The sequence below is a fragment of the Ailuropoda melanoleuca genome, chromosome 7 (assembly GCF_002007445.2).
Source record: "Ailuropoda melanoleuca isolate Jingjing chromosome 7, ASM200744v2, whole genome shotgun sequence".
Lineage (NCBI taxonomy): Eukaryota > Metazoa > Chordata > Mammalia > Carnivora > Ursidae > Ailuropoda > Ailuropoda melanoleuca.
This window is the reverse complement of record NC_048224.1, coordinates 29310674-29324745: the sequence shown is the minus strand read 5'-3', so window position 1 is coordinate 29324745 and position 14072 is coordinate 29310674. Positions and strand designations below refer to the sequence as shown.

Below are 14072 nucleotides of genomic sequence, written 5' to 3'. Positions count from 1 at the left end.
GTTTTCCATCATTTTCCCCCAATAATCTGCCATTTGTTTGGATTTGTAAGAGCACACTCACCCATATACTGCCTTAGGAAATCTGTTTAAAAGATACTTTTCATCATTTAAACCTGGTTCTCCAGACCTAAAATTACTCCGCAGACAGGGCTCAAGAAATACACTTACGAAGCTGCTTAACTGTTCTAGGAAGTTTTCCTTAAATAGACTCGAGAAAGAGATTTTTAAAATTATCTATTTTTTAACTAATACACCTCTTCATTTTGTGATTCTGCTTGACAACTAGGGCATTTCAGATGGATCTCCGACTCTAGAAATCCTGGCTTACAGTCCTGAGCTATGTGCTGAGCTATTCTGGGTGTATCCTAGGGTGGACGAAAAACTGAATGCTTATACCCAGAAAGGCGACATTGGCTAAGTAAAACTTCAAACTTTTTTATTTTGGGTTGGAATTATATCAACTCAGTTTAAAAATGCTGCTATCTCACTCTGATTATTAAGGTCCCTTAATTATTATACCTGATTGTTACAAATTAAAATTTTCAAAATGAAAACAAAATTTTATTTGATAAATCCAATTTACCAAATAAATTCTTTCAAAACAGTTTTAATGACTAGTGAGAAATCAATGGAAATCTCTGGTCTACACTCACAGAATTAGGAGCTGAGAGAGACAAGAGGCAAAAATATCAACTACAATTTCAGAGACGAACAGAATGAACAAACATTTTATCCAAGATATCTGGTTTATGATCCCTATGTCTCTTTCCCTGGGTACCAGCTGCCTCTGAACACAGATCTTCCTGATGGAGTCACAGGCACAGTCATTAATAATCACAGAACACATAAAATAACAATCACCAGGACAGAAATACCTAGAAGAAAACAAGCCACGGCCAATTACAGTATCTTGGATTTGAGTGACTACATGCTCATATAAGGAACGGTTAATCCAACAAAGAAAACAATCTTCCCCTAATGTTGTCTCTATACTCACTTGTAAATCTAAAGGCAGAGAGATAGGGCCCTAGTAGTCAGGTATCAGCAATGAGACTTGGTATAAATGAATTAAAAAGTTTATTAGCCATAGAAAAAAATCGATTCCTTAAAATCAATTCATGTTAAGTTCCCTGTAAAACAATAAGCTTACAGAGTATTTCTTTCTCACAAACAGAAAATCACTATGCTTTTGGTCCAAGATATGTTGGGTTTTTTTCCTTCTTCTTCAGATGACAGACAGATGGATGTAGCTGAATCTATGAACGAGTGTACTTGCCCCAAATGTGCAACATAAATACAGAAGCGATGAACAGAAGACTCATAACCAATACTGGAACAGGGCCACTGCAAGGAGAAGAGAAGGCACGCTCACTTTTAGTAATAATACATGTTATAGTTGTAACACTAAAGATTGCCGAGGCGATAAAGCAGGGGGAGTACCTAAGATTCATCCGAGACTATGATTTACAACATTTAATAATATTCCCCAAATTATTATTATGGATATTTTGAGGGTGTGGGGATGGCATTGTTATTACTTAGAAGGAATCCTTATCTTTTAGTAAAATGTATTAAAATGTATACAAATGATTGATGTCTTGGAGATACTAATTTCATATATTTGATATTTTCCATAATAAAAAATAGTAAGAAAAATTTCCCCAACTCTTTAAGTGAAAATAACCTAATTACCAAACTATTATTTCAAATTAATAAAGACAACCATTGTCTAACTAGAATGTACTAGTCATACAAAGACACATATCACATTGTACGCTACAAAGTGTTTTCACTTGATCAGCAAACTCATGACCCAGGACAAATATTAATCTCATTTTATAAACAAGGAAAACAGAGGCTCAGAGATTATTTATTACGTGCCTAAGAACACATAGCCAGAACAGAAAGGAGAGATCTGAACTCCAGTTTTCTGATTCGATACCTATTGCTTGCCTCTCTTTTTTTTTTCAAAAAAGATTTATGTATTTGAGAGAGACGCGCACGCAAGCGGAGAGAGGGGCAGGAGTCAGAGAAGCAGATTCCACACTGAGCAGGGTGCTTGTCTCTTTAAGGTTCCCATCTAGTTCCATGTATGAGTTTATTAAAGGAAGGAAATAGGTTTTACTCATCAGTCCTTCCCTAAATCAAATGCTTCTCAAGTTGAGAATGAGTCCACGGGTTTCTTAAAGGGAGAACCCCTCAATCCCACACAACCTGTGAATGCTGACTTCGATGAAATGTGACGGGCCCCTCCTTTATGACTCTTCCTGCCAACACGGGTTTTGGAGAATTCAGGATGTCACTTCACCTCCCAGATACAACTGGGGAGTGGACATCGGAAAAAAAACCCAGAAATCTTTACAGCAAAGGCAGTGGAGTCATGCAACGGAAGAGTGGAATAAGAGAGTCCACTAGTGGCCGAGAGACAACACACGGAGTTCGAAGTCCTCGCTCACTATTCTGTTCTTCCAAAATCTGTACAACTACAGGAGTAAACAAATTTAAAAGTACGTGGGAAGGAATCTTCATCGAGTTACACTTAATCACACCCCCCACTTTGGTGCAATGTTAGAGCAACATGAAACACAGCACGAAGCTGAGAGTGCAGCTCCCAGACAGCTGGAGTTTGGGAACCAGCTCTGTCACCCATGAGCTGTGACTGTGGCCATTACTCACCTTCTCTGAGCCTCATTTTCCTCATCTGTAAAATGGGGACAATCCCAGTGCCTCTCCCACAGGGCTGCTGAGGTACTAAATAAGTTAATATGAACACAATGCAGGCTTATAGGAGCTCCCAGGAGCTGCTATTATCAGCCTGAAAAAAAAAAAAAAATTCGCAACTCCTAAGAAGAACCAGCAACAAGCTCCAAGGTGTGGCTCTGTGGATATAAATTCCCAACTGTGTCTTTTCATTGCAAACATCTGTCTCTTACTGATGATGAACTATGGTTTATGACACTTCTGGGAGTCGCGTCTCTCCTGGGAGGGTTCAAGCAGTAATTGGCAGCACGCAAGCCTGGCTGTTCGCCAGCACGAAGCCGCGAGCAGGCACAGGCCGGACACCCCCAGGAGACAGGTCTGACCAACTTCTCGAGAACAGCATAAAGTCAGTTCTCCGGAGACCCTGAAGAGCAAGGGGCTTCAAAATTGCTCTCTGAAATACTCACAAAGATTACCTTGGAAACAAAGACCAAAAGGTTTTTCATGCCACCAACTCACATACCCCAACCCCAGGAATGATTTCCTAAACCCATCCTCGCCTTCCAAGTCTTCAATAGAACAGTAAGAAATCACTCAATAAACCAAATCCCAAGAATTCTAGTGAAGTGTTCGTCAGCTACATTTGCCATCCAAGTCAAGCTACGGGTTAATTTAACTAATCCAAATAAATCTAAGTTTGCCTCTTTCTACCAGACAAGCAGTGTGGGAAGAGCATGCGATCGAACAGTCAGCAGACGCAGTTCAGCCCCGGCTGGCCGTCTTCCCCACGTAACTGCCTCTGTGAGCAGGGAGTGCGTCCTCACTCCAAGCCCTCAGCCACTGGGTTTAAGCAGGAGACAGCTGTGAGCAGGGGCGTCCGGAGCCTCACACGAAGGGACCTGTGCGACGAGCTCTGCCACGCGGTACCAGAAACCACAGAAAAGTGAGGCGAGCAAGGCCTGCAGACCCTGGATGCCCATGTCCCATCACCTACTGAGCACTGCCGGACTGAAGAACAGTTCACCCTCCAGGGTCACCTGCCACCCACCAAAGACAAAGGGGGCCAAAGAACTTTTGGTAACACAGCCTAATACAGACACTCCCGTTAGGCTGTAACAAGGCCAGCGTGTGCCTCCGGGAGAGCTCTGAAAAATCACCCAACTCCAGTTCAGGTGGTTACTCCTATTTCTCAGTCGGGGACAAGAACACCAAATGAAGAGCAATTTCACCTAATTAAGCAGTATTCCCTCCAGCTGTCTCTGTTCCCATGATTTATTCTGACACAGCTACATGAAGATTTTTCCCTTGCTTTCACTCAATCCATGATGTTATTCCAGGCCCTAAACTAGATGACTGATACACAGACCAACCAAAGGGAGCCCCTCTTGCACGAATGAAGCTGTCGTGTGCTGTACCTCTCATCAGAGCAAATGCCACTGGTGTCTCAGCTGTGTGACCCTCAACAGAAACACAAGCTCTGTTCCCCAACACTTACACCTTGAGCCCAGGTGAGTCTTCCGTGTAGAATCGCCACATGCCCCCAGTGCCCGCTGAGGTCGTGCGTCCCGCGCTCCTTGTCCCACAGCTAGCATTTTTTCTGGAAGAAAAGAAATATTACAAAAAGCTTTTTCTCGGAAGCCCTTATTATAGCATTATAACATAGGCTACCACTACACTGTTAAAGAACCAAAAAACCCCAAAAAACAAAAAAAACAAACCTCACAAAAAAAACAAAAAACACTTTCTTTGCTGGACCCCCCATATTCTTGCTTTTACTCCAATGATCGTGACGACCACTAAGGACTGAGGACCTGCCATATGCTAATGAAAACCACCCCAGAAAGTAGTCGCCGTACCCCACGTATAAATGAACAGGCTCATAAAAGGTTCAGTAGTGCCTAGGACCACACAGCCAGCAGGCCGCCAAGCTCGGCGTGAACCCACTTCTTTTTTTTTCTTTTTTTTTTAATGATTTTTAATTATATTATGTTAGTCACCATACAGTACATCCCCGGATTCCGATGTAAAGTTCGATGCTCCATTAGTTGCGTATAACACCCAGTGTACCATGCAATACGTGCCCTTCTTACCACCCATCACCAGTCTATCCCATTCCCCCACCCCCCTCCCCTCTGAGGCCCTCAGTTTGTTTCTCATAGTCCATAGTCTCTCATGTTTCATTCCCCCTTCTGATTACCCCCCTTTCTTTATCCCTTTCTTCCCCTACCGATCATCCTAGTTCTTATGTTCCATAGATGAGAGAAATCATATGATAATTGTCTTTCTCTGCTTGACTTATTTCACTTAGCGTTATCTGCTCCAGTGCCGTCCATGTTGCAGCAAATGTTGAGAACTCATTCTTTCTGATAGCTGAGTAATATTCCATTGTATATATGGACCACAGCTTCTTAATCCAGTCATCTGTTGAGGGGCATCTCGGCTCCTTCCACGATTTAGCTATTGTGGACAATGCTGCTATGAACATTGGGGTGCATATGGCCCTTCTTTTCACTACGTCTGTATCTTTGGGGTAAACACCCAGTAGTGCGATGGCTGGGCGGCGTGAACCCACTTCTGACCCCAGAGCCCATCCACTTGCCCACACATATGGATGCCTCATTTGAACAATGAATTTCTGTTTCTCTTCATATGTATTTTTGTGAAGTCAAGTAATAAACCCATGCTTTAAAAGCCCTGACTCCATATAATCTGATTTTAAAATGACTACTTTAAAATGTTTTTAAGTTACTGTATATGCTCCGAAAGAGACAAAAACAATCAAGCTTTCGCTGTAATCCCGGTCCTAAAATGGAGTATATGTCTTATAAAAAATTATTTTGTAATCTGTTTTCACTATTTTTTTAAAGGTTTTATTTATTTATTTGACAGAGAGAGAGACAGCCAGCGAGAGAGGGAATACAAGCAGGGGGAGTGGGAGAGGAAGAAGCAGGCTCTCAGCGGAGGAGCCTGATGCGGGGCTCGATCCCAGAACGCCGGGATCACGCCCTGAGCCGAAGGCAGACACCCAACAACTGAGCCGCCCAGGCGCCTGTTTTCACTATTTTGATATACTGGCCATAGATCTTGGGCAGAAGTAGGATGTGAAAAATGCAGAAAACACCCAACCAGAACATGCCCCTCACAAGGGGATCAGGTTCGTAAGCTCAGCCGCATGCTGCAGGCAGCCCGGGCGCACAGAAGCAGCCCGACGGCACGTGTGCCAGCCCCCAGGGCACACAGGGAGAGACTGTGAGTGAAACCCTACTGCCACCATCGCTTCTCACTGCCCTTCCAGCTCTGCTCATAATCCCCACCTCCCCCTGCCATGGCCTTTACCCCAAACTCTAGTGCAGACACGTTGATTACTGGCTACACAGTGGCCCGGGAACTCATAAATCCATGTGTACAGCTGTTTCTATGAGACAACTGATGGGAAATAGTAAACATAATTCTACAGGGATTTACACAGCAATTCATACACTTAGAAGAGCCTTCACACACCAGGATATACATCATTTAAGCTGTGAGGTAGGTATCTGAAATCTTCCTCCTCGCTCATAAAAAGGAACTTGAGCTAGATGGCACACCCAGTGTGGACGTGGTAAGTGATCAGCTAAACCAGGACTGGAACCCGTGCACTTTCCTCTACTCCACGGCCTCCCAACTGCAGTGCTCGTTCTCACAGTCTTCTGGAATTACAGGAGCCCCAAAGAAATCAGTCTAGGCTCTTCAAGACTCCTTACACCTACTGGCGCATGGGACAATGCAGGGGACTTGATAATCAGGGCACCTGGAAATACCAAATGTACTCAAAATATCTCCCATTCCTCCACTAGAAAGCCAGGTAAAAGTTAACAGAGCCCATTTTAATCTCTTAAATTTCTATTAGGGGTCTATTTTACCCTTTCTGGCCACAGTGTAACTGCCTCCCTCTTCCTATACCCTATGGTTCTTTCAAAAAATCCCAAGACTACAGGGTGGCTTGATTCCTTCATTTATTCATCACTTATTCTGTCAGCTCTTCTTACAGGATAGAGATGATGGGTCGTTTCTGTCAAAATCTAACAAAGGAGATAAAGATGGAAACATGAATGCTATTATAACCCCATGAGCAAAATGCTGTGGGAGCAAAAGAGAAGACTCACAGCCACTGCTGACTTTCCAAGTCAGGAAAAGGCCTCAAGAATCCCTGAGCTTAGTCTTGCAGAATAAACCAAAGTGGGGGGAGGGGTCGTCTACTGAGTTCAACAGTAATAAGCTTGCTGTTGCTGGATCACAAGCGAGGAGGAGAGGCAGCAGGGCTGATATGACACTAAGAGCATTGGTATCCACCCTTATTTTTTTTTTTTTAAGTTCAGCAACAAAAGATTGAGATAAAAACTAAGAAGATGTGTGACAGAATCAGAGGGGAGGGCAGGGTAGAGCGGAAATGACCCGGAGAGAAGACTTAGGATGTAGAGTAGTAGTAGTGCCCTATAGAAGTTCGGAAGGTAAAACTGGCGAAGAAGCTGTGATGAAAGCAGACTGAGTTTTCCATCAGACAAGTCATGTTGGACTGTGATGGGACCTGCAGATCAAAATGTGACAGCAAAGCTGAGGTCCAGACGCACCAGTTCAATGACATCAGTTTTCTCAAAGTTGTCTCTGATGCTACTCCACTTTGTTAACTCCTTTTTCAAGAAAGGTGCCCCAAATTGAGCCATTCGAAGAAAACATCGCCTCCCTCTCAAGGCACAAGACCTACGGCCACGTCACCTGAGGCTCAGTTTGCCTTTGTGACTCTTTTTATCCAAGGGTCTCCTCCTCCGGACCAGCGAATTCTTGGTCCCCATCTCTCCGGGCCCACAACCAGAGGATCGCTGGGGTCCTTACCTCTGCCGGACCGTGGATCCGGCCGCCCGGGCGGCCACTGCTTTGCTGGGGGAGCGCCCCGACGAGCCCACATTAGTGCCACTGGGGGTCGGACCAGGCTACAGAGAAAGACAAGTAGACAGGCGGGTGAGCGCCCCCGGCACGCCCCCCGACCCCAGGCCCTGACGGCCGAGACCAGCATCTGCAGGAGAAGCTGGGGAAACCAAGGCAGCCACAAAAGGGGGGCAAGGCGGAAGGCCAATGTCAGGGAGAAGAGAAGAGGCGGGAGTAAGAAGGGAAGGCTGGGGCCGCCTTACCATGCTGGAGACTGGAAGGCGCAGGAAGCTGAGACTGACAGCCAAAAAGCGGTCCGTGGAGTACTCAAAGGACCAGCGGCAGGAGAGGCTGCCTCAGGCCCCGCCCCCAGGGCCCTCGCAGGGTCCTCGCCGGCTCCAGGGGACGCCTGAGCTGTCCCACCATGTGCCTGTACAAATTTTGTAAGAGGCGACTTGGTCAGACGCTGTGTGGGAAGTACAGACCTTCCGCCTCCTTTCTCTGAATCGCAGCGTCCTTCATAGAGTACGATCCCTACCAAAGGGAGGCCATAGCTACGGCCAGACGGGAAATTTCTTCTGGCAGACACTGGGCGCCTGCAAATTTGCACTGATGTGGCCTAACTGACGCCTGCGCCGCGAGGCGTGGTCGGCCCCGCAGAGGCCCGCTGGGAGCAGGGAAGGAGCATGCGCGGAAGCCCGGTAAGGCGGGGGGCGCTGGCTGGGCTTCCCGACCATGGCGAAGAAGCGGGGCCAAGACGAAGCCCCTGGTCCCAACCCGTCGGTGCTGTTTCTGCACCCGGACCTGGGCGTGGGCGGCGCCGAGCGGCTGGTGCTGGACGCGGCGCTGGCGCTGCAGGCGCGCGGATGTAGCGTCAAGGTCTGGACGGCGCACTACGATCCCGGCCACAGCTTCGCGGACAGCCGCGAGCTGCAGGTGCGCTGCGCCGGGGACTGGCTCCCGCGCAGCCTGGGCTGGGGCGGCCGCGGCGCCGCGGTTTGCGCCTACGTGCGCATGATCTTCCTGGCGCTGTACGTGCTGTTCCTCGGCGACGAGGAGTTCGACGTGGTCGTGTGCGACCAGGTGAGGCGGCCGCCACTGCGGCCACGCCCGACCCTCGCCTCGCCTTCTTTTCCCGCTAGGGAGGGCGCACTGCATGGCCTATGGTTAGCTCTCCCGGCCTGCGGTTCGGAGATCGGAGCTGATGTGGAGAGAAGACAACTGGGAGTGAGACTGATTCTCGAACTTTAGTGTGGACACATTAAAGTTGCACATTGTTACAGGGCTCCACCCTCAGCTTTCAGTCTGGAACCCTGAGATGGGACCCAGAAATCTGCATTTTCGCTGGATCTTGGGGCGCTTCTGAAGTACATGGGCCTTGGGGCTGCTCTAAGAAACGCAGGCGTTAGAAGTGAACCCTAAGTCACCTTTTACTTCTTAGTAACTTGTAGGTCTTCCCCTCTCTGCATTAATTATGGTGACTCTACCTCCAGGCTACATGCATCCCACTGTTGGTAGCTTTTGCAGACAGGCCGCCTCGTTCGTCCGCAGTGTTGTGTTCAAAACACCAAGCGAAACATGTCATGCCCTGTGAAGCTTTAACATGGCTCCCTGTTAGTCTTGGGAGAAGTCAGAGTTCTTTACCTCAGTAATAATGTCCACCTGCATCTGGGCTCTAGCTATTTTGGACTCTACACTTTTTCCCCCCCCAAAATAGTTTATTTTAAAAAGTACCATTTACTCAGAACAAAAATTCAAATAGTATAAGAGAGAGTAATGTAAAAGTCCCATCCCATTCGACTCCCTAAAGATAGCCAGTTAGTTTCTCGTGTGTCCTTCCAGAAATTGCCTGTAGCTGCACTAGCATATATATCTGTTCTCAGATGCACCTTATTTGTAATAGTGAGGACCATGACAACACTTATTTGATCACGTGCCCTTTTTTCCACCAGAATTCCTGTTTGGGCCATCCTTAATATTAGAGATTGACTTCATGGTTCTCAATGGTTGCTGGAAAAATCTGCTTTTGTTTAAAAGTACCATAATTTATACACACTCCTGTTAAAGGACACTCATTGTGACCAGTTTTTTGCAAATAGATCAGTATTGTAATGGACATCCTTGTACCTTTTTTCTACTTCTGGCAGCATGTCCTTTGAGTAAATTCCTAGAAATAAAGTTGGTGTCCCAGAGTTTAAATGTCAACAGCTGTTGCCAAATTTGCCTTTCAAAGAGGTTGTGTCATTTTGCTCTCACACAATTCCATGCTCTTGTGCACAATGGATGTTATCAACCATTTTAATTTTTGCCAAACCGATAGGTGGAAATGATTTCACATTTGTATTTGTGTGTTTATTATGCCTGAATTAGTTTGATCCTCTTTGCTTGTACAGAAGCTGTTTCTTTTTAAGAAATGTGGGCATTTCCAAACATCCTGCATTTGTAGCTAGTCATTAAACATGAGGCAGCCGAGACTAGCAATTAGGAAAAAAACCTGAGCTTGGAAGTAGGAGGAACCAGAGTTTCTCCAGATCTGCTACTTTCTAACCTAGACACTTCTGATAAATCTGGCAGGATTCAAGTGGTAAGTGAGCTAGAGATTAAGTAACTTGTAAAGATTACCCAACAAGAAAGTCTCTGGTAATGCCAGCATATAGTTCATGCTTAGTAGCGATTATGGTTAACATTGAGCGTGTGCTATGTGCTAAATTCTTAAGCATTTTACATGTACTGGTACATTTAATGATCACAAAACAATCCCGGGGTTTTTTGAACTACAGTTGTCACCATGTTATAGAAGAAAAAACTGAGGCACGGAGGGAGGTAAGAGTACTTGCTTGTGGTCACATAGCCAGCAATCTTGATGCCAGAGCCTGCACTCCAGTTCCTTAGGAGGAGAAACGTGCTAGCGCTGCCCTGTCCGGTAGCGTAGCCTCTAGGCACCTGTAGCTACTAAGCATTTGAAATGTGGCTAGTCCGAACTGAGATGCGGTGCCGGTGTAAATTACACATCTGATTCTAAAGATTTAGTGTGGAAAAACAGAATGTAAAGTGTCTCATTAACTTTTTTGATAACTACATTTTGAAATGATAATATTTTAGATAAATATTTTTTAAATTTCACCCTTAAAAAATGGTGTCCTGTAGTTACTAGACTTTTATTTCCGTTGGACTGTGCTGTTCTAGAGGAAACACTGGACTTGCAGCTTAAAATACTTAGCACACAGCCCGCAGATGTGTACAAGCCTTCCATACACCAGGCATCGTATTGGGTAAGCGTCCAGGGGAACACAAAGCAGAATCAGGCATGGCCCATGACGAGCCCACGGACCAGCAGGCGGGGGGGTGGGTGTGCTTTTGACTTGGTTGAAGTTGAGTTGACCCGTCTGTATCTGCTGTTGATTGTTGCTTCGCCTAGGTGTCTGCCTGCATCCCAGTGCTCAAGCTGGCCAGACGGCGCAAGAAGATCCTGTTTTATTGCCACTTCCCAGATCTGCTTCTCACCAGGAGAGACTCTTTGCTGAAGCGCTTCTACAGGGCCCCCATTGACTGGGTAGAGGAGTACACCACTGGCATGGCGGACTGCATCCTAGTCAACAGCCGGTTTACAGCTGCCGTTTTTAAGGAAACCTTCAAGTCACTGTCTCACATAGACCCCGATGTCCTCTACCCATCTCTGAATGTCACCAGCTTTGACTCTGCTATTCCCGAAAAGCTCGATGACCTCGTCCCCAAGGGGAAGAAATTCCTGTTCCTCTCCATCAACAGATACGAAAGGAAGAAAGAGCTGACTTTGGCCCTGGAAGCCCTAGTAAAACTGCGTGGAAGATTGACATCCCAAGATTGGGACAAAGTTCATCTGATCATGGCAGGTGGTTACGACGAAAGAGTCCTGGAGAATGTGGAACACTATCAGGAATTGAAGGAAATGGTCCAGCGGTCTGACCTTGGACAGTGTGTGACCTTCCTGCGGTCTTTCTCAGACACACAGAAAATCGCACTTCTCCACGGCTGTACCTGTGTGCTTTACACACCAAGCAATGAACATTTCGGCATCGTCCCTTTGGAGGCCATGTACATGCAGTGCCCAGTCATCGCAGTTAATTCGGGTGGGCCCTTAGAGTCGGTCGTCCATGGTGTCACAGGGTTTCTGTGTGAGCCTGACCCGGTGCACTTCTCAGAAGCGATGGAAAAGTTCATCCATGAACCTTCCTTAAAAGCCACAATGGGACTGGCTGGGAGAGCCAGGGTGAAGGAGAAGTTTTCCTCTGCAGCTTTTACAGAACAGCTCTACCAGTGTGTCACCAAACTGCTGGTATAATCAGATTTTTTTAAAGGCCTTTATACTGTATTCATTAGTATCATTTTTTGTAGATTGTAGACTCACTTTTGAAACCGAAAAAGAAACCTAGAGTCCATTGCAGAAGCGATTAAAAGAAAAATACACTTGAACCTTGAACCTGAGCCACTTTCCTATGCAGCACGCCTTCCTATCTACTTTTTCAGAAAAAACGAAGTATCTTTCATGCTATAATTATTCCATATCTTACCATTGTTAAGATATAAAAGTGGTACAATTCCACATTCATCAAAAAATTTCAGTTATATTTTCTCTAGATTGTTGTTTTGCCTATAAATTTCGAGTCATAGTGTGGCTTACTTAGCACACTGTAGTTTAAGCATATCATCATTAAAGTCAATTAATTTGGGTTCATAGCATAATGAGAACAGGGTCACTGTAGGGGCGCCTGGGTGATTCGTCAGTTAGGCGTCTGCCCTCAGCTCAGGTCATGATCCCAGGGTCCTGGGATTGAGCCCCACATTGGGCTCCCTGCTTAGTGGGGAGTCTGCTTCTCCCTCCCCCTTTGTCCCTACCCTCTGCTGGTGCACTCGCTCACTCTCTTAAGTGAATAAATAATCATAAAAAGAACAGGGTCACCATAGTTCCCAAAATCAATGCACGTAAGCATTCACTATCCTCTGTTAGGAAATTTTTGTTAGTCATACCTTTGCCTGGATCCATAGGAAGAATGTTCTGCACTTTTTTTACAAAGATGATTTATTATATTTTTGCACACTGAGATGTGACAATAAAATATGTTTATCATAGGAAAAGAAAGCATACTAGATTTGGGCCTCTGTGATCTGTTTGGTATTGTTAGCAGTGTGGACAGCCAAGCCTGAAGTCTGAAACTAGAGTAAACTGGATGTTGCCATAAAGGGACCTCATCAGTCGGGTGTGCATCTTACGTATGTCTGCTTTCTTCATGTCTCTGAGTCATTGGCTTTGTTAACACTGGTGTTGTGTCAAGTAAGCTCCTACTAAGCGTAATACACACTTGCTTTGTGTCCCTCAAGTCCTGCTTCAGATGCCATGGCTGTGAAGCTTTCCTTGACCGTCCTCCCACCTCCCTCCTCCCATCCTGGCCTTCCTTATCCATGGACCCTAGCCCTTTTGTGGCGCAGACCAGTCTTACAGTTCCTTACTTACCTGTTGGCCTAAGTACAAAGAAACAAAAAGCACTTTTCAACATATCTTTATAGCTAAATTCTTTTTTTTTCTACCTTTTTTTTTTATTCCAGCCCAGCATGGGGCTTGAACTCACGATCCCAAGATCACAGGTCCCATGCTCTACCAACTGATCCAGTCAGGTGCCCCAAAAGCTAAATTCATTTTTAAAAAAGAGCAACGATCGGTAGCCAAAGGCTCCACATGCATCAATTCTAAGAGTATAGGCCTGGGAGCCCAACAGCCTGTGTGACCTTGGACAAATTACTTCATTTCTGTGCCTCAGCTTCTCCATCTGCTGTAATATTTTACATTCTTCATAGAGTAGTTACGGCAGATTACCATAATATATGTGAAGTGCTTAAAAACAGTACTTGGCACATGGTATGGGCTATGTAAATGTTAGCCTTGTAATCTGGGGATACTGAAAACCTGTAGAAGTCCCATGTGGGTTCGTGCTGCATTACCATATTGTTCTTTGGGGTTTTTTATAGAATGCAATTTCAGGTTGTAATTTATCACATTAGTCTGTATCAAAGAAGTATTGTAATGAAATGACTGTATCAAAAAGGAGTTCTTTAAAACGAGAGTCAAATATATTAAGTCTTCTAGGGAATGAAAAGTTGAATTTGCTTTTCTTTGTCATCGTGAAAGCTTACAGTCCAATAGAGAGGTCATCCCCATGTTGTGGGTTTTGTATTTTGTGGCTGGTGCATGTGTTCCCCCAGGGAACTGCAGCCTTTGCAGAAAGGCCTGGTTGCTCTGACAGCCAGGTTTAGGACAGACTCAGATCCATACTGTTCCCTACCCATTCAGAGCACGACAACTTTGGCCTATTTGACCATTTTTACGCAGATCCTTCCAAAGTGGACACCAGGGGCTCATGGGCCTTAAGTTTAACTTCCCTTCATTGTCATAAGTCCCAGCAGGTGACACTAAGATCACAGATCTGGGGAGG

The 14072-nt window shown here is 45.5% G+C and overlaps 2 protein-coding genes across 3 annotated transcripts; one reads left to right on the top strand and one right to left on the bottom strand.

The window, feature by feature from the left end:
- Positions 1–1058: 1058 nt before the first annotated feature.
- On the bottom strand, positions 1059–8026 carry SEC61B (SEC61 translocon subunit beta). Its single transcript, XM_002914926.4, has 4 exons — positions 7869–8026; positions 7573–7670; positions 4196–4297; positions 1059–1344 (listed from the first exon to the last, which is right to left on the bottom strand). Exons 1-4 carry the CDS (start codon positions 7869–7871, stop codon positions 1257–1259), a joined length of 291 nt encoding a protein of 96 aa, XP_002914972.1. The 5' UTR covers positions 7872–8026; the 3' UTR covers positions 1059–1256.
- A 186-nt stretch (positions 8027–8212) lies between these two features.
- Positions 8213–13736, top strand: ALG2 (ALG2 alpha-1,3/1,6-mannosyltransferase). 2 transcript variants are annotated; one of them, XM_034664190.1, is made up of 2 exons: positions 8213–8541; positions 11024–13736. In XM_034664190.1, exons 1-2 carry the CDS (start codon positions 8341–8343, stop codon positions 11924–11926), a joined length of 1104 nt encoding a protein of 367 aa, XP_034520081.1. In that variant the 5' UTR covers positions 8213–8340; the 3' UTR covers positions 11927–13736. The 2 variants fall into 2 exon arrangements, with proteins under 2 accessions (XP_034520081.1, XP_002914973.2); XM_002914927.4 differs by having other exon boundaries at positions 8222–8688.
- The last annotated feature ends 336 nt before the right edge of the window (positions 13737–14072 follow it).

Coding starts and splice junctions, on each gene's coding strand:
- SEC61B (XM_002914926.4), bottom strand. Junction 4,298..7,572: donor GGATCCACGGTCCGGCAGAG/GTAAGGACCCCA, acceptor CTTTTCTTCCAG/AAAAAATGCTAGCTGTGGGA. Junction 1,345..4,195: donor GACTCACCTGGGCTCAAGGT/GTAAGTGTTGGG, acceptor TTCTCCTTGCAG/TGGCCCTGTTCCAGTATTGG.
- ALG2 (XM_002914927.4), top strand. CDS start 8,341: ATGGCGAAGAAGCGGGGCCAAGACGAAGCCCCTGGTCCCAACCCGTCG. Junction 8,689..11,023: donor ACGTGGTCGTGTGCGACCAG/GTGAGGCGGCCG, acceptor TGCTTCGCCTAG/GTGTCTGCCTGCATCCCAGT.